This window comes from Abramis brama (genome assembly GCF_963993115.1).
Source record: "Abramis brama genome assembly, chromosome: 18".
In the NCBI taxonomy this organism is placed as follows: Eukaryota; Metazoa; Chordata; class Actinopteri; order Cypriniformes; family Leuciscidae; genus Abramis; species Abramis brama.
Window position 1 is genome coordinate 18,504,942 of NC_139980.1, and position 25,725 is coordinate 18,530,666.

Genomic DNA, 25,725 nt, shown 5'->3' on the forward strand with positions numbered 1-25,725 from the left:
TGACTAGTTTCAGTGCTATTACACAGCAGTTTGAAATATAGGCATGGTGAAGTACAGTGGAAACATCTTCAGATCATCTAAATAGAGTGAAAGATTCAACAGCAATCTTTGAAAACACATCTAAAAATACTCTGGGTTAAAGCATAGATCATTTGTTTGAAAGAAGCAAAACTTTTCACTTTTTTTTTCTTTTCTTTTTTTTTTTTTTTACCTCTAATATCATCAAATCTAAATCTTACAAAAAGCTCTTTGAAAAAAAAAAAAACCAACAAAAACAAACTTAATTACCAATAACTTAAATACATAAATTATTACATCTTTCACAAAATTGAAAAGTTGACTAAGAAAACAAAACAATATAAAGTGTGAAATATAAAACGGAGAACAGATGGGTAAAAAAACTAAAAAATCCTGGTCCAGACATTTCTACTTGGTCCAGCAGCCGAACGGTAAAATTCCATGTTGTTGCATTACCTCCACAGGAAGGACACCAGTGTCTGACGTCCTGTACGAAGACTAACTTTGGCACGGACACACCAATCAGACGATGCGGTAAACACACATGCAGAGGAGGCCAGCCTTGCTCTCCATCTTATTTATATAGTCAGTATGTTGGTGTGGTGTATCGGAGCTGTGTGGTGTGTGTATTGTCATGAATGAGTGCATTGGGTTCAGTTCTTCTCACAGCATGGTATATATCAGTCAGCTGATCCAAAACACATTGGTACCCTTAACAGAACAGAATGTCCGTCTAACCTGCTGCTTGCTCACAACGACGATTCCACCTCCCTAGTGATGATCACAACGGATTCCGGTCCGCTTGTGTCCTCCACAGACTCGCTGATGATCTCCAGAGATGTAGCAGAAGCACTAGGTATCGTTGGGGTCTTGGATTCGCACAGTTTCTTTGGCTCTAATGCTCCGTCGGGAGGTTTCGCGGGATCAATGGCGCCACAGCAGAGCTTCGGGGCGCACTGTGTTCTGCAGGAGAGCTCGCAGAGCGAAGCGCGAGACTCGGAGTTCATCGTTACGAATTCCGGTTGAATGGTCGTGGCGTGGATGCCCTCATTATGGAAAAAGTCCTTGATCCGCTTGGCCACATCCATGTAGGATGTGGGGTCCTGGCATTTGATGTGTGCGGTGGCGATGATGCGACTGCCCGCCAGCTGCCAGATGTGCAGCTCGTGCACCGCCAACACGCCGTCCAGGTCCCGCAGGCGAGAGTTGAGCTGATGCATGTCGATTTGCTTGGGGACGGTCTGTAGCAGGATGAGTGCAGACTCCTTCAGCAATGGGTACGTGGTGTAGAGGAGGATACAGACCATAATGATGCAGAGCGTGGGGTCGAGGTAGAGCACCCAGCAGGGTCCCGCGATAGACACCGTTTCGTTACTTCCTGCACTGCTAATATTGAGCGAGTGGTCTGCACAATAAAGGCCCACGCAAGGGTTCTTGCAGACAGTGCCCTCCTTGCATGGCGTCCATACAAATATGAAGATGATGGCATTGATCACCACAATGACAGAGCCAAGAGCGTCTCCCAGGACATGCAGGAAAACTCCCCGCATGTTGAGCTGGGATGCGGAGTCGTGCTCGTTCTCGAGCTCTTCGTATGGAGCGCTGCCGTTAATCTGCAAATCCACGTTGTCGCTATGACACATCTCTACGGAAGAGAACGAAAGAAAGCAAGTGTGAACATTCAAGGAATTCTGCACATAGGGCAAAACAGGAGTTTGGTAGGTTTTGTTTGAAAGTACAGCAGTTACGCTTTATTCCATTTAACTGAATTTACAACTTCCTGCAATTCCAACTTTTGCAGAATAAATTTGAGGAAGATGTGGGCGTTGACACCAACGCCTCTAATTTTATTGGCCTAACAGCATGCTGAAATAAAGTATAAAAGTACTGGAATGCATCACTGTTTACACTACTCGTTCGTTTGTGTTCACAGCATTCCAGACAACAGTGTTGGAGCAGTGTGGGGTGGAAGTGGAATGCAGTGTGGAGTTACGGGAGGGTTTTTTTTCCCTGGAGCAAAGAGCATTTTTTTTTAAACACTGCATTTTCTCTCACTCAAAGTGTTTCTCTAACCAATAAGCATGGAACAAGCGGAGAAATGAAAAACTGAATGTGTAGCTGGAGCAGTGAATTGGACCCCATTGACTAATTAAATTGGTTAAAATGTTATTTTGTGTTCCATGGAAGAAAATAAACTGTACACACTTAAATGATATTGGTGAGTAACTGATGGCATAACTTCCATGTTTGGATGAACTATCCTTTCAAGCAATATCACATTTTACTGAATATCAGCACAGATTAAAAAAAACTGGTCAGGAGTATGTGAGTGGAGCAACGGTAGCTTCCCTTCCCACTTAATGTGTTCTGTAATCACCCTTTCATTATATGGACAAAAAGCAGTGTTCCACCGCAGAAAGTAAAGGCTCATTCAAGAATGAAAACTATAAAGATAACTATTAGCACTGACACCAATGCACAATAATGTTTTGTTTATTATAGGCATGCAGTGAACTCATCTGTCACGCTAAATGCTTGAGCTCTTTAAAATTGTGTGGATTCCGATTGGCTGCCAATGTTTTTTTATCGTTTTACTCACAATTAAGTTATTTTTCGTTCTTCGTTTAGGGGTAAAAAGAAGTTCGAAATACCTTTGCAGCGGTAAACTGTGAGTGAACATCCCGACGCCATCCACGCTGCTGAGAGCGGCGTTAAGATTAATATGTAAATATGTGCTGCGTGCTTACCTCACAATAACAAAATAAACACATACAAAGAAAAAGATAACAGCAGCATGTGATCATAGCTATTTGGATTTTTGCACAAGCTCAGCAATTCGGCTGTCCACTCAAGTTACGTCAAGTTTATTAATATAGCACTTTATACAATATTGCTTTAAACCAAACAGCTTATGAACCAGATAAGATTTCAACATCAAAGAAAGCGGAGCCCCAGAGCGCACCTAACTGTTATATAATCGCCACGGACCAATGGCAGTTCGAAGGCGTTTACTAGTGGTGGTGGAAAAAAATCAATTCTGTTCAGTATCGCGATATTTAATTATAAAATTATCTGTTTTACTTTCGGGTTTTCTCTGAGTTTATTCTGATAATTTACATTTGCGTATTACATAATTTACCATCCGAAGCTAACTTTTCCGGGAAGTTCGCTTTGGCAAGCTGTTTCTAACTCCTGAAACAAACTCAAAATGAGCTTCGTTGTGGCCTGATTTTGTTCGAAATTACATCACACCAGTTCATTCTTCGATTTTGCTTGAAATACAGTAGTCAACATTTGAAGTGGATCAAAAAAGGTTTTGATCCACTTCAAATGTTGACTACTGTATATCGGGGCCGTTAGGCACTGGTTCCCAACCCTGGACCTGAAGTACCCCATTCACTGCACATTTTTCATGCCTCTTATGAAACACATTTGAGGTCTTGGAGTCTTTACTAACAAGCTGATGAGTTTAATCAGGGGCCTATACCATGAAGCCGGTTTACGTGGCTAGCCCGATATGTTTCAGTTTAATTTGTGGCAACCCTGGGTTTTAGGCACCATGAAAGTGGTTTGGCTTTAAGCAGCGTTCATCGCCATAGTAACTCCGCTCCACGGCTATCCTGGTCCGGGGCAGGTTTGGCTCCAGGTAAGAGGTTGCAAACCGAACTTGGACCAATCAGATGTGAGCAAAGTGACATGTCTGATGCGATAAAGTCACTCCACCTGTTTCTACTCCAAATAAAGTTCACTACACAGCAAATAATTTTTAAAGACCAAATCATCAGGCTTTTAGTAATGCTTATTTCTAATAATAATTTTGTATGATTGAGATATTATTTTTATGTAATTATTAATCGATCACACATGCACAATTTTAGTTTATCAATTATTATTACCCACAGTTTAAAGGAATAAATATATAAAAGGTAATATAAATACGCTTTAGAATCAATAGATAAAGCTATAAAATGACTACATGTGAGCTTAAATGTTCAATTCTCTCTATACCTTTATCAAATGTATAAACTAACTTCACAACTTTTACATGCACTGATATAGCAAGACTTTTTCTTTTAGTTGTGCTCTTTCATAGACAGCTATTTTCTTCTTGCTGTGTAAATTTGTTTAATAAATTTTTAATATTTTTCAATCTCGTGATATTCTGCAGAAGAGAGAAGTGAATCTCGCTGCTTCTCTCGTGAGAAATGAATCTGAGTTTCACTCTTTCTCAGCATGTGATTGGCTGTTTGCTTCTAAACCTAAACTCAGGATCAAAGCCTGAGTTGACAGAGAAAGTTGATGATCAGCATCATGGTACTAGCAAAGCCTGGTTGGATTGGTTTTGTTTTGTCAACTCAAAACTAATCCTGTAACCCTGAGTTTGTTCAACTACCATCGTTGATACAGGCCCCAGGTGTGTCTGACTAGGGAGACGTCCAAAATGTGCAGTGCTGGGGCCCTGTGGGCACTCCAGGAGGCTTTAGTTCAGGACCTTCTGTTCATTAATATAACATATTTGCAGTGAGCTGATGATTCACCGAGGCCTGTGGGTGATGTAACCCATCTGTTCATCTCTCATCTGGGCTGTCTTAAACAAGCAAGCAGACATGGCCTTGGTTGAAATTCCTCCAAATAAGCAAAGTCACTGTTTCAACTAGGGATGGCGAAAACTAAAAAATTTCTTGACCGACCACCGAGCCTCATTAGCCGGTTGAAACCGGTTAACCGATTAGTTTAAAATATGCTACGCTATTTGAAATAACAGCCATTTCGAGCCGCGCCTGCAATTTCGCAACTGTCGCATCTCTCTGCCGCTCTGCCTCCCGGCCCTTCCACTCACGTCACTTTTTTTAAATCCCCTACAGCGCGAAATATGAGTCCCGCAAACGCGGCGCCGAGGAGCTTGTATGTAATCGGAGGAGAAATGGCTCCTTAGTTTCGAAATGGTTTGGGTACAAGGTGATCGCGTTGAAAATAAAGGCGTTTGTCTAGCGTTAGAAGCTCATTTGAAACATTGCCGTGGCTCATTTAAGAAAATGACAGCTCCGAAGAGACGCCGCTTTAGTTTGAGGTAGTGCTAACAATAATAAAGAAAGATGATGATCATCAGGTGTCGCGTTTTCAGGTGATACATCATAGATGATGTGCTACTACTGTATTTAAGCACTGTATCACACAAGTTGCAACTTACATCTGTGTCATTCTTTTTGGTGAAATGGTCCCACACACTACTTTTCTTTGCACGCTGCATCCTGTCGTCTGCCCTGGCTCTAACCTCGAGTGTTTTAGCCTGTAGCCTTTTCTTTTCGCAAACCTTGTGAGCGCGCAAACCCAAACCCTGTGACCTCGCGCCAAATGTTTTTATTGGTTTATTAAGTACAAACAGGCGAGTTATGAAAAATTGAGTGTGAGGTATTTGTTCACTTCACACAAAAAGATCTTGGAATGAGATGGCTAACTGTAGTAGCGTTTAGTCCACTGTCTATAATAGCCTAATTTAGAGATCACTTTTTTTTTTTTTTAACCGACTACCGACAACTTTGATCGGTTAACGTTGATACGGTCAACCATCGGTCATCGGTCATCGGTTAACATCCCTTTTCAACTTTGAAATAATTTGTTTTTCTTGAGAGAATCTGGTTCAAGTTCTGCTTATCTGATAAAAACAGATAAAAGCACAGAAAGAAAGTGTTTGCACATGATCTTTGGTGGGAGTGAGCTGACATACCATCACATTGTTGTGAATCCATGGAAACAAGACATTTAACCTAATTATACAAAAGCTCAAGATTGATTGTTGCCCACAAAAATAGACTAATCATATAAATAAACAGAGAGTGATAAACAGTCAAGCAACAGTAAAAAAAGAAAAAGAAAAAAACACCTTCTAAAGCCTCCAAGACAATGGAGAGAAAAATTTGTCTGTGGAGAGTGAGAAAATTGTGAAAACGGTAGCTGATGCTGCTTAAGGCTTCTTGTTTGTATATCCGCAGTCGTAATTCCAGTTTATCGTTTTGAATGACGAATTTTACAAGCAACGCAAGTTACGTAAAATCAGATTACTTTTTTCAAGTAACGAGTAAAGTAACATTACTTTTAAATTTACAACAAAATATCTGAGTTCTTTTTTCAAATAAGTAATGCAAGTTACTTAGGCCCTGTCCACACGAACACGGGTATTTTCAAAACCGCAGCTTTTTCTATGCGGTTTGGCCATTCGTCCACACGCAAACGCAGTAGCCGGTCACTGAAACCAAACTTTTTTGAAAACTCCTGCCAGGGTGAAGATTTTTAGAAACTCCGGTTGCAGTGTTGTCGTGTAGACTGTGAAACCAGAGATTTTGGCTTGTGACGTCAGAACCAGAACCAGTAATAACCTTTTTTCCAGGCTTCTGATTGGCCGACATGGCTTTACGGTTAGGGTTATATCGCCACCTGTTGGTTTGGCATGCTCTTGACAGCGCATCATAGCGTGTTTTTGCATTTTTTTACGTGTACACAAATATCTTTTTAAACTGAGGAAAAACTCCTGTGTTATTGTGGACTAGGGCTTAGTTTTCCCATTTATTGACTGACCGCTCTCTCCTGTCCCCATGTTGAGAGATATGGTGAGTAAGTGCAGAGGCGTTGTGTGAACATGATGCTTATTGTAGTTCTAGACTAAACGTGAGCATTTACTCATCTCACTTGAACAAAAACAGATTCAGTATTCCTGAAAATGAATAAAAACAGTGAAATGCAAACCTGCAATAATTAAATGTTATATAGTACAAATCGAGGGCTTGGAGCCAGAGGGGCGTAAGTGGCATTTTGGACGAATATGAGTTCTTAAATTCAAAAATAAAGGTTTCGATGAGCTCTATCCAATGGTGCCAAAAAGACCTATCTGAGATCAAACTGTGATCAGACCTAACACAAAAGTGTGAGTAATGTTTGGAGCCAGAAGGCATAAGTCCACTTACGCCCTTCTGGCTCTAAAAAATACATGTAGGTGAGGGTATTCCTCACACATACGCAGAGTTCTACAATGCTCTGACAGTGGACAGTGAGTAGAACTAAACAAACTAGTGAACAGAAAAGCAAATAAGACGCGACATGATTCTTTGGATGTGGTCAATGAATAGACTCACAGAGTAATTGAAATGGTTGAACAAAAAAGAAAAGTGAAATGAGTAAAATGAACACGAGAGAACTGTCAACTGTATAGAGTATTTGAAAAACAATGAATGAATGTAATGAAATAAATTGAACAACTCATGAATTGCCAATCAGAAGTGTGTTTAGCAAGTTCAGTGACTTTTATTACAGTCTGTACTGTGAAATGAGAAAAATAAATATATTAATTAATGAATGAGTTAAATGAAAATTAATTACTTGTTCAAGTGTTAATTATTCAATCAATTCCCCTTTTGACCAATTATTTTCTGCATTGTTCAGCAGATACGCTTAGATTAGAACATGTTCATTGTGTTAAAGGGTTAGTTTACCCAAAAATGAAAATTCTGTCAGTAATTACTCACCCTCATGTTGTTCCAACCGCGTAAGACCTTCGTTCATCTTCGGAAAACAAATTAAGATATTTTTGATGAAATCTGAGAGCTGATCACTTCTCCATAGGCTGCTAGGTGACCGAAACTTGCTGGCCCAGAAAAGTTATTAAAGAGATCGTTAATATAGTCCAAGTGACTACAGTGGCTCAATCTTAAGTATATCAAGCGACGAAAATACTTTTTGTGCGCAAAAACAAACAAAAATAACGACTTTATTCCACTATTCATTTCCTTCTCTCTGGGCCTCTAGTTGGTTCACGTAGTGTTTTTGCGCTGCGCGTCTGTGTTACACGTCACCACGTAGGCTCACTATTGGCCGACGCTGGTCATGTGTGTGATGCGTGATGACGTGTAACACAGACGCGCTGCGCAAAAACACTACGAGGCCCAGAGAGAAGGAAATGAATAGTGGAATAAAGTCGTTATTTTTGTTTGTGCACACAAAAAGTATTTTCGTCGTTTGATATACTTAAGATTGAGCCACTGTAGTCACTTGGACTATATTAACGATCTCTTTAATAACTTTTCTGGGCCAGCAAGTTTCGGTCACCTAGCAGCCTATGGAGAAGTGATCCAGCACTCAGATTTCATCAAAAATATCTTAATTTATGTTCCGAAGATGAACGAAGGTCTTATGCGGTTGGAACAACATGAGGGTGAGTAATTACTGACAGAATTTTCATTTTTGGGTGAACTAACCCTTTAATATGCCATAAGTTTATTACTTAATACTCATTCATGCAAGTATGCCTGTGTTTGCAATGTTTGTGGTTTAAGGTTAATAATACAGGTGATTGAAGTGTGGTCAAAATTTTTTTTGTCTCTCCTGTAAAGTTTGTCAAAAGCCACTTACACCCCTCTGGCTCCAAGCCCTCGAAATGTACTTTATGTATTTAACCTCACTTTATTAACCAGTGACTTTGCTGCTGACCTGATATTATCCTATTTAATCATACTAATAAGCATTAGTTAATTCTGTGATAAATTCTCATCACATCATCTTCTAAGCTCCAGAGAAAAATACAAACAAGTTTGGAAGGACATGAGGGCGAGTAAATAATGACAATTTCCGTTTTGGAGTGAAGCTATTCATCAATTTAACATGGGTTTGTTGCTAGTGGTTAACGTTACATGCCCAATGAGAAACAAAAGCCCTAACAAGAAAGTTTTGCACACGTTTAAAATAGAAATGTAAAAAAAAAATCCTCTCATATCCGACTTTAATCCTAATGACATATTTGACCTCGTTTGTTTTGTATAAAGGGTATCCAGAACACTATATATTTATACTATGAAGCAGTTTCAATGAGAACAAACCCGATTTACCAGCTATCCTCCGCTCCGGATTAACGCCATTCGGGCTGTTGTTGTGATTCCCGACCAGATTATTGGTCTCCTCCCCCGTGGACCGACTGTCCTCCAGCGTCTCACATCGACGGACCTTCCCGTTCTTGTGTTTTTTGTGTCCCCCGTGGCTGTGTCCGTGTCCCCCGTGCGAATGTCCGTGTCCGCCGCCTCCGGCGTGGCCGTGAAAGAGACAGAGCCCGAGCAGGTTGATCAGCAGCCCCGCAGCGCCAACCCCGATCACCACATCGGGTCTATCGATCTCATGGGGCTCCGTGAAGCGCTCGATGGCCTCCAGGATGATGGTGAAGCACAGCGCGGTGAGGAACACAGCGTTGACCAGCGCGCCCATCACCTCGGCCCGGATCCAGCCGAAGGTGTTCTTGTTGGTGGACTGGGTCTGCTCAGCGAAGCGCACCGCTACCAGCGCCACAACCAGCGCGATCACGTCCGACAGCATGTGGAAGGAGTCCGACAGCATCGCTAGAGAGGACGTGATCCGGCTCACCACCACCTCCACGATGAAGAAGCCGAAGGTGAGCGACAGCATGCATAGCAGGCGAAGCCGGTTCGGCGCGCAGGCCATGATTACACCGAGAGCAGAGCACAAAACAAAGCTTTAAACGAACACGGTCCTCTTTGGGTTTAATATCCCATAACTGAACTCGTTCCGACCGACAGACTGTAAGCGATGCGTTGTTCCGGGTATAATGAGCGCTGGGGACCGGGGTTCGGTTCGGTTATACTGCCCGTCTTCTGTTGCTCGTCTGCAGACGGCTGAAACTTTGCACCCGGACCGGCGAACTTTCCACACGGAACACGCTCAGCGACAGGCTACGCCCACACTCGCCTGCTATTGGCTGAGAGCACGGGGTCGAGGAAAATTTAAAGGGACAGTTCACCCAAAAAAATGACAATTCTGTTATTTACTCACCATCAAGTTGTACCAAAACTGTACGAGTTTCTTTCTTCTGGTGAACGAACACACACACAAAAAAATATATTTTGAAGAATGTTGGTAATCAGACAGTTGACGGTAGCGGCTGACTTCCATGGTATTTTTTTTCCTACTATGGAAATCAATGGCTACCATCAACTGTTTGGTTCCCAACATACTTTAAAATATCTTATTTTGTGTTAAAAATGAGAAAAACTCATACATGGTTGGAACAACATGATGGTGGTGAGTAAATTAAATAATTTGTTTGGTTTATAACATTTATATATGGTGAATAACATTTTTGGGTGAACTATCCCTTTAATTCTTCTCAGGAAAAACGCAGAAACACACTACTTAAATTAAGCATATCCCTTACCTTATCAGAATGCCTTCCATCATTTCGGAACCCAAAACAATTTTGACGAATAAAAACAAAACTGCTAATATTTTCACTTCTTTATTCTAAAGAAACAGCCATTCCAAATAAAAACACCAGTTCCACATCTATAAAATGGTAAGAATACAACACATTATCATTTAATAAAAAAATCCAGTGTTATGCCCATTAAATTAAGTGTTGTCCACTGTACTGTACAAATGCTGCAGCAAATAAATAAAATCAGAAATCTTATTTCCTAATGTACACAATTAAAAAATAAAAAATAAAATATCCTCTTGACTTGACTGACCACACAAATGCACCACTTTCAGTAGTAAATTCTAGCGGATGCCCAGCATTTCTTTGGGCTTTGGTGGGTACACCTTTTCCTCTGCACCAAGAGCCTGGATGCGCATGTTTGCCCACTGGTGTCTCTTTACAAGACAATGTTCATTAGGTTTAGTGATCAGCTTGCTCTCAGGTCTGCCGTTCTCCTTGCCGTCTCCTGCAAAGTGAACCCTCTTCTTTCCCGGAGAGACGTTCTCTTCATTCTCTGTTAAAAAAAGAAAGAAAGAAAAAAGAACAATAAATAAATAAAAAATACACACACACACACACAATGAAAAATACACAAATACATTAACAGAAAGCACTGAAATAAGACAAAACAACATGCTCTGCTCACTTGACTATAAAGCATTAAATGATTTTACAAAATGGTTTTCTACCTGTGTCACTGGCACTGAGTAGAGACAACGCTCTCTGCTGGCGGATCAAATTATAGGCCTTCAACAAGCTCTCTGCTCTGTTAGAGACGAATTACAATGACATAATATCAGCAAAACATAGCATACGTGAACGAGTGTTCAATGGCTATAGCTAGTTATGCAGCCCACTATTAATGTTAGCTGCTAATATTTAATGCATTCACATGACCAGTTCAGCAAAGGCAGCAATATATTAACCTGGCCATCTTTTCATTTGTTTGTTGTTCTCGAACACACAGCTCCTGTTCCCTTTCTGCAAAAAAAGTGAAAGGTCAGACACCAAAAGCTCACTGAATGAAATGTTTTGCCCGGTAGTGTTATATAAAAAGTTAGTTCACCTAAAGTGAAAATGATGCCAAACCCACTAGACTTTTGTTTGGAATTTAGAAACGCAAATTAAGATATTTTTACTTAAACCTCAAAAGATTTCTGTTTCTCCATTAGAAAGTCCATGCAACCAAAACTATAGCTGATTTTCGGGCCGAATGGTTCTAAGGTTAAAGGAACGGTTCGACTTGAGTCTGGTATGGCACGGCACGATTACAAACCGTTCTTGGTTTCTAGCCAACGTGTATTACCAATACTTTGTATTACATACCAAAGAGCTCAGTTATCAGCCCTACAGTGGAAAATGAACCCATATCCTTACAGCATGGCCTGGATCGGCACAGAATGGAACGGTTAAGCAAAGAGAACGGTTTGGTCCAACGGTGGAAAAGCAGCATTTGATGCTTCAAAATTTCATAAAGATTTTAAAAGGAATCCACATGAATCCTAGTCTTCTGAATAGACACGATCCATTTATAACACGCGTCAAAATACAAGCTTCAACATGCCACCTTTGAAAGTTGTCACTAGTAATCCTGAAGACCTTGGCTGTGTTTACACTTGGCATTATACATGTGACCTGTATCCAGGATGTTGTCCACAAACACATTGGAAGCCGTTTACTCTTGTCTTCTCATTTACCATTTTGCCACAAATATCTTCATTTTTGTTTTGAAGATTAACAAAAGTCTTATGGGTTTGGAACAACATTAGAGTGAATAAATGACAATTTTCATTTTTAAGTGAACTATCCCTTAAAGTAACAAACTGTTTGGGTTTCTGTTTCACGTGGGAAACGCCCTACCAATGACCATAATTTAACTAGAAAGCCTATTTACACCTGACCAACTGTGATTGGATTACCTGAGAAAGATGTTAGTTCCAGGTGTAAAGAGGCCAAAAGAAATCCAGAGTGGACTCACGCTCTAGTCGCTGCTCTCGCTCTTTGATGGCCTGCTCTCGCTCACGTAGGATCTGCTCCTTAAGCCGCAGCTCTGCCTGAAGCGACGGCTCCGGGTGTTTGGGCTGCTCTGCGTCCACTGATCTGCGTCGCTGCTTCTCCTGAAGTCTCCTCTGCTCCTGGGCTACATAGCCTAAGATCAAGCCGTTCTGCAGGATGGACTCCACCGAGGGCCTCAGATAGTCCTAACAAAAGAGAACAGCTAAATCAGAATGTGCCAAACAGCATACAGGGCAATATAAATAGAAAAATCTAGTTGATAAGGCCATCCACACAGAACGCATTTTTGGGTATAGAAACGAGAGATGCAGTAAAAAATAAATAAATAAATAAAACACAAGGTCAAGAGGCATGTTTTTATGTTTTGTCCGGCTGCATTGTTTCTGCTCCATACGTGAGTTTTGCTATGTTTCACAGAACCAAGAGCTGTGTCCGAAACTGCTCCCTATCCACTATATAGTGCACTATATCGGGTGTCGGCCATTTTATAGTGGTGTCCGAATTCTGAGTGAACGACATCATTCCCTACATTCGTTCACTATTTTACCCACAATCCTCTCTGAATATGAGTGTACATTTGACGTACACTTGCTGAAGCACTATTTCCCACAATCCAATGCGGAGAGGACTGAGCTTGCATGAAAGTGCGGGAGCGAGCGAGTTTAAACCAGAGATTACAGCTTTTTTATTTCTACTTTAACATACATTTCATGCTAGTTTTAGGTTTTTTTTCCCTACCTTTTTTAAATAATCACTACCTGAATAAAACATTAAAATACTGAGACACTATTATATAGATGAATTTTAAAATTAAATTAAATTATATTAATAAGGTAAATTATACAAGTACATTTTTTATTATTAAAATATATTATTTAGGCATTAACTCAATTTAACATGTTTTACTAACAGCCAGTTGTTTTAATAATTTGTGGCATTGTTGTTAATTCGTTAAACTGTAAGGAAGAGATGATAATTTGGTGGATTATTTAAAAATATTCATTAATCATCTGTAGGTGTGTATTCATTCGAATGTTGCCTGAGGGCGCTCAACAACCACGTCATCTGTGAGTGTGAGAGTTTCTAACAATTTCAATCGACAAAACTACAAAGCTGGCACGGAGGTATAATTACAAAAAAGTCATTATGATTGTTATTGTTAATATTATTTTATAAAGTAAGTAACAAAGGAGTTTTGTCACTACGTTTCTACGACAGCTCCGATGCACAGTAAAATGAATTCACTCACTTAATTTTGTTCACTCCTTGCAGATATAATGCACTCAAATGACATACACTATATAGGGATTAGTGAATGAGTGAACGAGTGAGCGGTTTCGGACACAGCTAATTCACCCATACTTGCGCGAGCCGTGTGATGCTCCAGCTGTTAGTCGTTGCCTGTGTTGCATGTTTGTTAATTTGGGGGCGGGGCAATGAAGGGAGTGCTGTGTTTATATTGGGTGTCGATTTCAAATATCAACATGTTTCTCAGAAATCGCTAACTGCAGCTTTAAATGCATTGAAATTGTTTTCAGAACTGCTATTCATGGTTCAATCATTCAAATTCAAATCATACATTCCTTCATTATTATTACCTAGTCACCCAACTGACTAATAGTTGCAAAACAACTTCTTTCAGCCAATCACATTTCAGCAACTGTTCAGTCAGTTAACAATCCTTGGAATCCAAATTCACTTTGACTTTATCTGACAAGTTATACTGAGAAAAAACTGAGTTTACCTTCAAGTTCAGCATTTTTGAAAGGAGTGTGTTCAGATCCTCGGAGTATCGGTATGGGATTCTTCTAAACTTCCCTTCTCTGATTTTTCCGGCCAGCTCTGTTTGGTTGTATGCTGTAAATGGGGGACTTCAAAAAAAGAAAGAATATGACAAAAAGTTTCAAGATTCACAACTGCGTATAAACACACAATCAGCCTGAAGATAATGGAGTACAGTGTAATCAGTAAAAATACGAGAGGGACAACAACACATGTATACTTACGATAAAGCACATAGTTCATAGAGTAAACATCCTAAAGACCATATGTCTGATTTTTCGTTATAGGACATGCGATTAATTTGTTCCTGTGAATGCAAGAGGAAAATATTAATAAAACAGGAACAGCCCTGACAAAGAAATATTATGATGAAACTGTGGAACAAAATAATTACATGCCCAGACATGAACATTCAGCAGAACTTGTTTGGAAAAGTGGGGCTCAATCCAGGATTGGTTCCAAAAGCACAACATCTGCCAATAAATATGCACTTAAAGGGATAGTTCATCCAAAAATGAAAACTCCTTTGTGAATTAGTTTCTTCTCAGAACATGACAGATATGGTGAGATATTTCCCCTCTATACCATGGAAGTCAGTTACCAACAATCTTCAACATATCTACTATGTTCCACAGAAGAAAGTCATACTCTGTAAAAACTGGGGCCGGTTTCACAAAGCTATTTTAGACCGGTCTATAGTGTTAGACAAGTCTAAAATTTGCTCATAGACTAGTCTAATGCAAGTTAGACTGTTTCAGAAAAATAAAGACTGACTTAATTTAGACCAAAAAACATTAGACACCTTACCCCCAGGCTAACTTAGGTCTAAGACTCTGTTACCTTGGCAACCAGCAGTAACAATCAGTTACATTACAAACAACATGGCTCATAATTGAAACATTTCTTCTTGTTACTACATTCTCCGCTAAATTTCCCAAGTAAAATGTCCTTGTAACTGTTATACTCCTCCAACAAACACATATTTTCCGCTGGGGTAAACTGCACTGAGCGGTTGAATGCGCCTACTCGCTCCGCCATGTTTTTTGTTTTGAAAAGTGTCTTAATTTACCCAGAATGCATTGCAGTGTAGTCCTACTTAAGATAGTCAGAGTCTTAAGTGCTTTGTGCAACGGTCTGATTTAGATGTCTATCTGAAGTCTGACTATCTACTATATCTAAGCCATAGTCAAAGTCTATCTTTGTGAAACCGGCCCCTGATCTTTCAAAGTTAAAATAAAGATTATTGGCATACTCTTTACAAGAAAATACTACTTTGAAATTTCACATTTAATTCAATGTGTTACTTGTCATTTCTTTGCAATTAATTATTTGTGAAATTTACTAGCAATTTCTGAGTAAAGTAACATTTTTGTCAGTGTAGATTTTTGGAACAACATTAGGGTGAGTAAATTAATGCTGGCTGAACTATCGCTTTAAGTGTCTGCCGAACTCCATTTTCCCTCATCATAATCCCAGTGATTTTTAGTTGTCCTTATTTTTAACAGGAAATGATTTCAGTTACATTTATACTGAACCAACTTGAACTGAATAAGCTACTTTTCAGCAGAATTTGAATTTCTCATATTGGATTTCCCCATTTATTATAAAGGTGACTTATATTTTCATTAGACTTTCTCTCTTACACATTTAAATACTTATCTAATAAATGTACCACGGAAAAATCCACGCGTACAAGAATATTCCTTGAGATTAAAGAACACTTACTGGCGACATGTAATATGGAGTTCCAACAAATGTTTTAGCAAAGCTTGTATCGTGGTTCAGTATCCGAGCTAAACCAAAATCACCAAGCTTTACATTCTGTTTGACATCCAGGAAGATGTTTGCAGGTTTCAGGTCACGGTGCAGAACTGTACTGCTGCCATTACTTCGACTATGGCACTCTTTTAATGCCAGGGACAACTGTGCCATCACACGCAGGATGAATTCTTCTTCCAGGTATCGTCTGTAAAGAAAGTGTCAAATAAAAAAAAAAAAACATTGCTGTAGATTAGCTTGATCAGCAAATTAACCATAGCTTGATTTTACCTCTCTTTGATGCATCTGTTGATGAGGCTGGCGAGATCTCCACCCTCACAGTACTCCATCACTATATATAACGTTGTGTTCGTCCGGTCTATAATTCTGTCGTAGTATCGGACGATATTTGGGTGCTTCAGCTCACGGAGCAAATTGACCTCTGACACCAGCATCTGTTTCTCTGCCTCGGCCATGGTGCCGTAGTCCAGCACCTTCCAAACTAGAACCTAATGAGATCAGGTAACAAGGTCCAGAATTAACTAGCTGGAAGAGACATCCGAAATCGCATACTTCCCTACTTGTATAATAGGAGAAAAACAGTACGTGACAAAAGTAGCATGCCTAAATGCACAGTACTCATAAAAGAGTAAGCAAAAGTACCCGGATGACCTGCTATTTCCGGTGAGATTCTGAAGTGTGCATACGATGGACAGTTTACTATCCCATGAGGCAATGCGAGAGGATTTGTAACGCAACTGACGCTGGTAGGTCACATGGTAATGATAACACAGCAAATGTAGTACGTCTGGATAACATTTATACTAGCAGCTAAATTTGGTATTACACCAAGATTGGGCTTGACATCAGAATAGAAATATGTATGATTCTGCTTAGCTTAAAATACAGAATTATGTTAGAGACATACTATTGCACTATGTCCATGACAACATACATTTAATTAATAAACATACATTATTAAATAAATCTTATTAAAAAAATCAAAATTATATTTTTAATTTATTATTAATAATGAATAAACATGAGATCTCAAATGTATGACCTTCTGGGATTTCAATATTAAATCTGTATAAGCTTTGGGTGAACTATATAACGTTACCATAAACATTGTTGCATTTGTGTTGTCAAATTATTCACATCTAACATAAAAGTTTGTAAATATATATATACAATGCGATTAATCTTTTTGACAGCACTAATTGCGATATATTGTGACAATATATTGTTACACACCAAACTTTACTTAAAATTATGAATTTAAATTATGAAATGATTTTCTTTTTTTAGCTAGTGCATCAAAAATAATAGCAAACAAATGATTTTACACTTCTAACTAATATGAACTGATATTTAGTAATCTAAGGGAATTCATACATTAAGTGTTGCTTAAATAACCCAATCCTTTTTGAGGGCTAACGCCGCTACGAAGTTACTGATATTGCTGATTTAGACTCCTAAATTACGCACGTGTTTTAAAAGCACACTACAAAAACACCAAACTGCTCATGCTATACAGTTCGGTCTGTACTTTATTCACCTTTCCATCTGATTTCCTCTTGACTTTCTGGCAATTGCCATAAGATCCACATCCTATGGTGAGCATCACCTCATAGTCTTCAGTTTTGGACGGCATCACAACACAACAGCCGCAGCAGGTCCAAACTTAAGACAAACACAGAGGAGCTCGGTTATTTAGGTGCTAAATGTACTAACAAACAGAGCAGGATTCATTCAAACCGTTCACTTACCGTAATTCACTCACTGCTGGTGTCTTGTATAAATCTGCGTATGTTTTAGTTTTAGAAAAGTTATCGTTTCTTGTTTTTGTTGAGAAACAAACAGACGAAAAACACGCAAGCTGATTTTCAAACGTGCGCACAAACTCTGGATTCTGATTGGCTGGACTTGATCACTGGCGGTGATCTCATTGGTCCGTATTGCACACAGCTTGCACGTTGCCAAGTGCTGAAGAACCGCGAGAACGCCCGGGAACAGCGGGAGGATATTTCTTAAAGGCACAGGGCGGCTTTTAACCAGAGTAGACTGAAGACACTAAACAGAATTTACAATTTTTAAAACGCAACTGTGATGTGTAGAAGCCAATTTACGCCAAACAAGAGAGAAACAGTTCATTATTTGGTAAATCTTAAACGACATAAAAGTCATAATTATGACATACTAGTATTGACACAAGGATGCAACTTATGACATATGAAATGTCATTTTGAGATTAAAAAATGAAATTGACATTAAAAGTCAAAATTATGATGGTAAAGTCATAATTATGAGATAAAAAAGTTGAAATTATGATAAAAAGTCGAAATTATGACTCTGTAAATGATGATGTTTTTATGACAGAATTTCGACTTCATCCAATAACGATGACCTTTTTTGACCATGTTTTTGTTTTTGTCACCATTACGATTTACAAAAGCATGACTTTTTTCTTGACTTCAAAAACATGGTTAGCATTTCTTCCAACTTTATTAATTGGACAGATTTCTTGGAGTGTAGCCTATGGCAGCTTAAAATACTATCTGATCTAATCAAAAAAATATACAAGACAGACTAAAATATTTTCTCAATAAAACACAATAATGAAAAAATTAAAACATTTTTTAATAATTGAGTTTGACAACGAACATACCGGAAAGCATATTAATAGTTCAAAACATAATAATAAACCGGTTAGGTTGTGCCCCGCTCTCCTCCTTTCTTTTGACGCGTATGATTTTCATTTTTTTATTCAACCAGGTTCAAGTTAGTACGTGATTTGCTTGATTTGAAAAAGAAAAAGAAAAGGCTAACGTTACTTCTGAGAAGCGTAGCGTCTGCAGACTGAGCTCTGCGCCCGCCACTGTCCTGCTGCACACTGACCGTTCCTCCGCCTGGTGGCAGCAGTGTGTGTGTGTGTTCATCGCGATGCTCGGTGGGTGGGTGTGGCAGGACCGAAGTTCACAATAAAGCCCCGTTTCAGCCTATTTTTTACAGTCTATGGTTTCAGCCCAAAGGTTCACTGCTGGTTGAGTTTATAGCCAGCGAGACAGAGAGAGGGCAACTTCAAGTTTATTTGAATAGATCCATTATTAAAGCTATTATCAATTATGAGTCTCAGGCGAGTGGTTATGTGCATCTGTGCGCTTTCATCAGTGAAAGGAAATCAGTCTCATCCGGAAACTCCCTTTTGGCTCCATAACACACTTTATCCGTTACTTTAGAAATGAACTATCATTTCCTTGTTAATTTCTCGCGATATGTTGAGCATATGGTTGTAAGCCTTTTAACCAGGCATCCATAGAATCAACCCAGAATTAAAGGTACAGCACACGAAGAGACCGATCTGACTGGTTATTGACACATAAAATCCCTGTAGTAAGTTAGGATGTCAGTTTTGGTGGACACTTCCAAATGTATCTGTACAGCTCTAGTGTAAACAACCATTTATTTCAAGAAAACCACTTCCAGCAGGGATGAAAAGACACTGACTTTACCCTTTTAGAAATGGGACACCTCTCACCATTAGTCTACAACTTTCATTCATTATTGTTAATACCTTTTTGTGAGATTTCAAGTTTGCAGAAAGTTTTATATTTCTGCATGTTCAAGACTGCTGCTTGCTTCAGTCAACCTCCATAAACTGAGTTTTCAATAAACATTTAACAAAGACATAATTAGATATGATTGTGAACAAGTAACCAAAGCAACTGGTGCTTTCAATGAATAGGGTACAACATTTGTGGTCATAATTGTACAACTAAAAGAATGTTTTTCTACCTCGGGATGTGAAATTAAAATGTTTTATCTTCTTTTTAATGAGGTTCATTTTTTTAAACAAGGTTTTTACAACCTTGTTACCAAACTGAGAAATGTCTGAAAATACAAAACCCTTATTTTCTAGCAATACACATTAAATAAGCAAAAAAAAAAAAAAAAATGAAATCCAAGCTAAATCTTAGGTCAAAGGCTCTAAACAAAAAAGAACATAATGAAATTCTGCATTGTGCAGATTAAAAAATAAAAATAACAATACAATTCAACAGACTGTGACTGATATACTATTTTAATTTTTTAATTGACTGTATTGTTGATGTGTCGGGTGAACTAGCTTCATGATAAGTTAACGTTAGACAATACTTCACATCTAACATTTCTCTCAGCGGATGGGATTTGAGCTTTGTATTGCTAAAGTAATTGAACCGATTTGTACCCTATTCACAGAAAGGGCAAAATCTGTCTGCTCTTCTTAACATTAAGTTCAATACACACAGGCAACATTTGTTATAATCCCTATTTTGATCTAATTAATGATCCATGTTTTACTGTGCATGTTATTCTGAAGGTTGACATTGACTGGTCAGAAGAGACTGAGAGATGCGACTCTGCTGAATGCTTCAGATCAATAACACTCAGAGAAGAGCCCGTGTTTCACTGCTGCGCATGATTTTTATTCCAGCACAATTAATCTGTGTGTTGTAAAATGTCTGGGTAGCTAGGAAGAGAAAAACAGGAGTACAAAATGAAAATTATGGACCATTCTATTGTAATTTGGTTAGATCGCTAATATATAGATATATCACACTTTTCTTTTTAAACATAAAACCATACAATGTTACGTCTCCATCTGACGAAACGAGAAACCCCAGTGTGTGGGGATCCTCGCGGTGAAGTTCACGGTGACGTAAGCCTGATCTGAATGCAGTCCGCATCTAACTTGGCTTTAGTCTTCTGGCTTCATACACATTTCAATCTGGCAAGCTATAGAAACAAAGTTCACTTTCACAGACGACATGGCTTCGGGTTTGGGGGGTGGGGGGTGGGGTGGAGATATGACAGTTACGGTGCAATGTTTTCATCTACAAATGTCTAATTTGTACATCTAAGCATCGTTTTCTTTAGAACGCCACAACATGGGCATTTATGAGTACATTATTGCTGGACCTCGCCCATACTCCATTGACACGTAGACGGACTCAAGCGTGGCATTCCTCCCCATCAACACACACACACACACACACACACACATACACACAGAGAGAGACCCAATTTCACATGAAAAATGCAATTCTGTCTCAAGCTCGAGGAAAATGTTTCCATTCTCCTCAAGATAGTCTAAAGCTAGTCTAAAATGTTTTGTGCCTCAGCACAAAACTGAATCTACGCCTCTGATCCCTTCTGTGTGGCAGCAGTTTTAAGACGGTTTCTTTTTGATGAACAGAATGCTCCCGCACGATCGCCGCAGAAGACAGCGGACGGCAGACGAGGTGACGCTCAGATACTGAGAGCAAATGTAAAGCACCTGCCGGGACAGAAGCTCCTTTAACTGCCTTTTCCTCCAACATTCATGATATTTCAGAAGTAAAAAAAAACGCAGAAAGCAACTCGCGCCGTTACAACTCGTTTCGACTCCTTTCTGTACAAGATGAACCACAGAATGAGGGGAAAAAGGAAGTCAAATCTCAACTATTAAACAGATATTTGCCAACACTCTGATATAACATGAAGCTACCAGGCATTATGTGCATCTAAAAAATAGTAAAAAAAGAAAAGAAACGGGCAGTCGCACACAATCACACAGGCAGGTTATGCTGTCACATTTACAGAAATGAGACCAACTGACTCAAAAATCAACAAATTAAAATCTTTTTTTTTTCAGGACAATGAACAAACACAACAGTTCAGTCAGTAGAATGTCCGCCCCCGTTTGACCCTAAGATAAGCATATGGCTTAGTATTTGTAAAACTTTGGAGGGGAGGGGTATTAGTCCTATCGAATCGGTCGTGTGGCAGTCATGTGGTGCGCTTGGATGTGTCTGTATGGCGTTGATTGTGTAAAAGTCCCCTAGAGGATGCAGTCTCCTTGTTTTATAGGTTCTAAAACAAGAACCGGGTTCGTCTTCGACATGTTTCCGAGACCGAATCCCCCTTTTGTCAGTGTAAACATCACAATCGTTCCACCGTCTCTCAATACTGACAATACACATAGAAAAACGGCATCCAGTCAACATGAGACGAAACAGCCACGAGACAGAAGAAATCTTCTGGGATCCTGGGGGGGGGAGGGAATGGGAGGGGGGGCGCGCGACGAGGATTCATAGTGCAATGAAGGCCAGAGGAGGCTCTTCCAAAGAGGACAGCAGTCTCTGAAAACGAATTTCAGTCATCCTGTTTGGGAGTTCACGATAAAAAGGGGGTGGAGCTCACATGGCAGGAAATGAGAGAAATGAGAGGACGTGACAGATCTATCTCTGGCTTATTCCTGAGCCTAATTTTGATTGTAAGTAAAAAAAAAGAAAAAAAAAAAGAGGCGTGTCCACATGTGCATGAGTAAACATTTAGATGTGCATAATTTTCTCTCTGCATGTGAGCGCACATGTGTAAACATGTTGAACTGGTTCTACGCAACTCTAAAGGATAAACGCATGGGCGGCTGGGACTGGGTGGATGTGACTGTCCAAAGTAAGGATGGGGGCCGCGATCGGATACAGCAACTGGAGTCGTCCTGCGGGGTACATTCAACCATCCGGCAGAGGAGAATGGCATTCGGGGCTCTTTGTCTCATCCCGACCTGCGCGCTTCGCTCTCCTCAGAGCGGTCAGAAGAACCAGCAGTAGATGTGATGTAGAATGCTGTACCACATGTAGCCTGAGGCGAAGGCAAACGTTTGGACTAAAAACAGCCAGGAGTTGTCGAGGGTCATGTTTCGGGAGAGCATTTCTTTTTGGCCGTCTGGTGGAGGGAAAGCTCCTGCGAGACGAAAGAAAGGAGGAGATGGATTTTAGTTGAAGGACGAATATATACATCTAGATCTGGGGAACTAAATTCCATCTTTATCAAACTACCTGTCTTGTAGAAGTGAGCCAGAAGTTCCTCCTTTTCCACAAATCGCTGATATAGCCAGTCTGCCAGTGCTTCTGACTCTAGCGGGACGTCCTTTATAGGGTATGTCCTAAAAAAAAAAAATACAATTAAGAATATTATACAGGACTGAAAAACGTTAAAAAACCCCAAATAAAACTGACCATTTAGGGCCATGCTGACAACTGGTCAATACAGGACTCTCAGCCATCCCATCTAACCCAACATAAAACAATAAATATTAATGAAACACTTAAGTACATTCATTTGTATAATTAATAATAATCATAATAATTAAGGATGAATCACAAAAATTAAATGATAAAATATGAATTAAATGTTAAACTAATAATAAAATATTAATGTTGTTATAGAATGTATCATAATACATTAATTTGCTACTATTATTAATTTTTTTTTATTGATTAATACTAATAATTAATTTAGACTGCATTACAAACATTAATGTTGTTTGAGATTGTATTATAATACATGGATTTGCTATTATAATAATATAGATTTCATAATACTATATTAATTAAAAATAAACTAACATTTTACACATAATAATTTAATTCATTTAATATTAACAATAAATACTAATATTGTTGTTTTATATTGTATAATACTACATTACTTTTCAATTTTCAACAAAGTTCATGTACTTCTTAATGCTGAATCAAAATAACAAGGTATTAAAACCTATTGTCCACAACTCCATGGATTCTGTGTTGCCAGTTTACTTGACCTCATACACAGTTTTGAATATATTTTAACCATGAAATTTGTAGTCTGCATCACAGCTCATTTGTACATTTGGATGCATACTTTGTGAATAATAATAATAAATTAGTTCTGACATCTTTGTTCTTTTCAATCTTGCCTTCCTGACCCAAAATTGTCCTGTTATTTAATTTTTTTTAATTTTTTAAAAAAGGCCAAAATTTGATGGGCTGAGAGTGAAGCTAGCAGGTTGAGCGCACGCACACACAGAGAGAGAGAGAGACAGAGACAGAGAGAGAGAGAGAGAGAGAGAGAGAGAGAGAGAGAGAGAGAGAGAGAGAGAGAGAGAGAGAGAGAGAGAGAGAGAGAGAGAGAGAGAGAGAGAGAGAGAAAGAAAGAGAGGCTGACTAAATGAGAATAGTATAAAAAGCATTAAACAAATTTTCAAAATTAAATTTGCAATAATGAATGCATTTAGAGAGGCAAAGAAGACATCTTAAGGGAGAAAACCTAACAGGCACTGAAAAAAAACCCCGATGAGCATGGAGCACAAATGATCCCCATCTCTGTCTTCTTCAGATCTCCCAGCGTTAGCATGGTGAAGTGGAGGGCTCAGCTCTTTACGCTTCTGAGCCGCGAGCAGCGTGACAGGTTCAGCGTTTGTGCTGATGAGACGCTTCAACTAATGACAGCAGTTTTCTGCTGAAACACAGACAGCTGAGACGTGAAAACACAACACTGACTGCAAACGTGCACGAAATTTACACACCTCTTACAAAAACAAACGCTACAGAGAGGATGTGACTGAATAGCACACAATTACAACCACTGACCAGCTTCTGCTTTTCTCTCCGTTTCAGAAACGGTCAACTTCCCTTAATTACTGCATCAGTAAATAATTTAAAAAAATTCAGACAAGATCTACATTAGGCTATGATTACCATATCACTACTGAGTATATATTAATGTTTCCTTTATGATTAATAGCATTCTTTTAGTTGCTTATCAAAAGGACATTAAAGTGAGTTAAAAAGATTTTATTATGCGAGAAGAAAGATTTTTGAAACTAGTACAAATGTAGGAAAATGACAAGTCAAATCTTACAGGTAGGGGTGTGACGAGATCTCGTGTTACGAGATCTCGCGAGATTAAAACGCAACGAGATTTCTCGTCGAGGTGAAACTTTGTCTCGTGAGTTGTTGTGATGTCAGCGTGATGGAGCGTGAGGGTGAAATTAGTATTGAAGATGCCCCTACCACTTTTAAATCATTTGTGTGCCGGGCCAATCACACACACACTCCGCGCACACACACACACACTCACTGTCCCTCGCTCACTCGCGCACACTCACTCTAGCTCACACTTAACCCGTCGTGGAGGACCGTTAAAATTAAACATGCTAGTCTTTCTGTCGTGATGTCCTGAAGCATCGCAGACACGTAGGTTGTCGCCCACTATGACACACTATACGAAATGAAACGATCGAATCTTGCGTCCCGACGCCCGTTGTCCTTTACGAATCTCCACGAAACGGATCGTGCCAAAATCGCGCTAAAATAGTGTAATCTGAACCAGGCAGGTAGGCTAATAAACATTTGACCTATCGCGCAAAGAACCTATTAAAGCACTAAGACATGGGAACAGTATAGCTAATATTCACATATCACAAGTCATATCGACATCGCAATATTAAACAATGTTATCGCACATCGCAGCTTTTCCTCATATCGTGCAGCCCTAGTTACTGCCCAAAGGTCTCAACTGCTGCCAGAAATCGTCGACATGCTTATATTCTTGAAAAAGAACATGACCATAATCTTAGTCTGTTCTGTGTAGTTAATTTATCTCTTTTTCATGCTTGAAGAAAGAAATTTGTTTCTGTTTGAACTTGTAGTTTTGAGAGAGCAGTACTTTGATTATGGATACTTACTGTTTGCATTTAAAGTGTTATTTCAGTTATTTATATTTATTTTATTTATACTGTTTTTTTTTTTTTTTATGTTCGATTTGTGGAAAGGAGTTAGATTTCTCATGTGAAATTGTACAGGGGAGAAGCCAGACGGTAGAGTTTATAGCAAAAATTTTGCAGTGTATGCATGTCCTTTACTGCATAGAATTCATTAAAACAGAAGTAAAATAACATTCATTACAAGTTGATTTCAAAATGCACCTAAATTGTTTTGCATTTTGTGATTTTCAGTTGAATAAAAGACTATTTTCCATTCATATATTTCATCATTGAGGATTTCTTAAAAATTGTGTAAAAATCTCGTCTTGTCTCGTTCTCGTGAACCCAATCT

At 39.1% G+C, this 25,725-nt stretch overlaps 3 protein-coding genes across 4 annotated transcripts in view; all 3 read right to left on the reverse strand.

Moving 5' to 3' along the window:
- Nucleotides 1-214: 214 nt before the first annotated feature.
- Nucleotides 215-10,300, reverse strand: slc30a1a (solute carrier family 30 member 1a). Its single transcript, XM_084090472.1, has 2 exons — nucleotides 8,895-10,300; nucleotides 215-1,663 (listed from the first exon to the last, which is right to left on the reverse strand). Exons 1-2 carry the CDS (start codon nucleotides 9,496-9,498, stop codon nucleotides 768-770), a joined length of 1,500 nt encoding a protein of 499 aa, XP_083946598.1. The 5' UTR covers nucleotides 9,499-10,300; the 3' UTR covers nucleotides 215-767.
- nek2 (NIMA-related kinase 2) lies at nucleotides 10,294-18,800 on the reverse strand. Of its 2 annotated transcripts, none has more exons than XM_084090474.1 (10): nucleotides 18,661-18,800; nucleotides 17,385-17,509; nucleotides 16,118-16,335; nucleotides 15,794-16,034; nucleotides 14,293-14,375; nucleotides 14,031-14,157; nucleotides 12,249-12,471; nucleotides 11,197-11,251; nucleotides 10,960-11,036; nucleotides 10,294-10,784 (listed from the first exon to the last, which is right to left on the reverse strand). In XM_084090474.1, the coding sequence occupies exons 2-10, from the start codon at nucleotides 17,478-17,480 to the stop codon at nucleotides 10,573-10,575; spliced, it is 1,332 nt and encodes a 443-aa protein (XP_083946600.1). In that variant the 5' UTR covers nucleotides 17,481-17,509; nucleotides 18,661-18,800; the 3' UTR covers nucleotides 10,294-10,572. The 2 variants fall into 2 exon arrangements, with proteins under 2 accessions (XP_083946600.1, XP_083946599.1); XM_084090473.1 differs by lacking the exon at nucleotides 18,661-18,800 and adding an exon at nucleotides 17,596-17,734.
- A 1,470-nt stretch (nucleotides 18,801-20,270) lies between these two features.
- lpgat1 (lysophosphatidylglycerol acyltransferase 1) overlaps nucleotides 20,271-25,725 on the reverse strand; it is a 34,609-nt gene continuing 29,154 nt past the window's right edge. The window contains exons 7-8 of the mRNA XM_084090475.1: nucleotides 22,687-22,793; nucleotides 20,271-22,591 (exon numbers count right to left, since the gene is read on the reverse strand). Of these exons, the coding sequence (XP_083946601.1) occupies nucleotides 22,440-22,591; nucleotides 22,687-22,793 (259 nt within the window). The 3' untranslated portion in view covers nucleotides 20,271-22,439. The remainder of the gene's footprint in view (nucleotides 22,592-22,686; nucleotides 22,794-25,725) is intronic.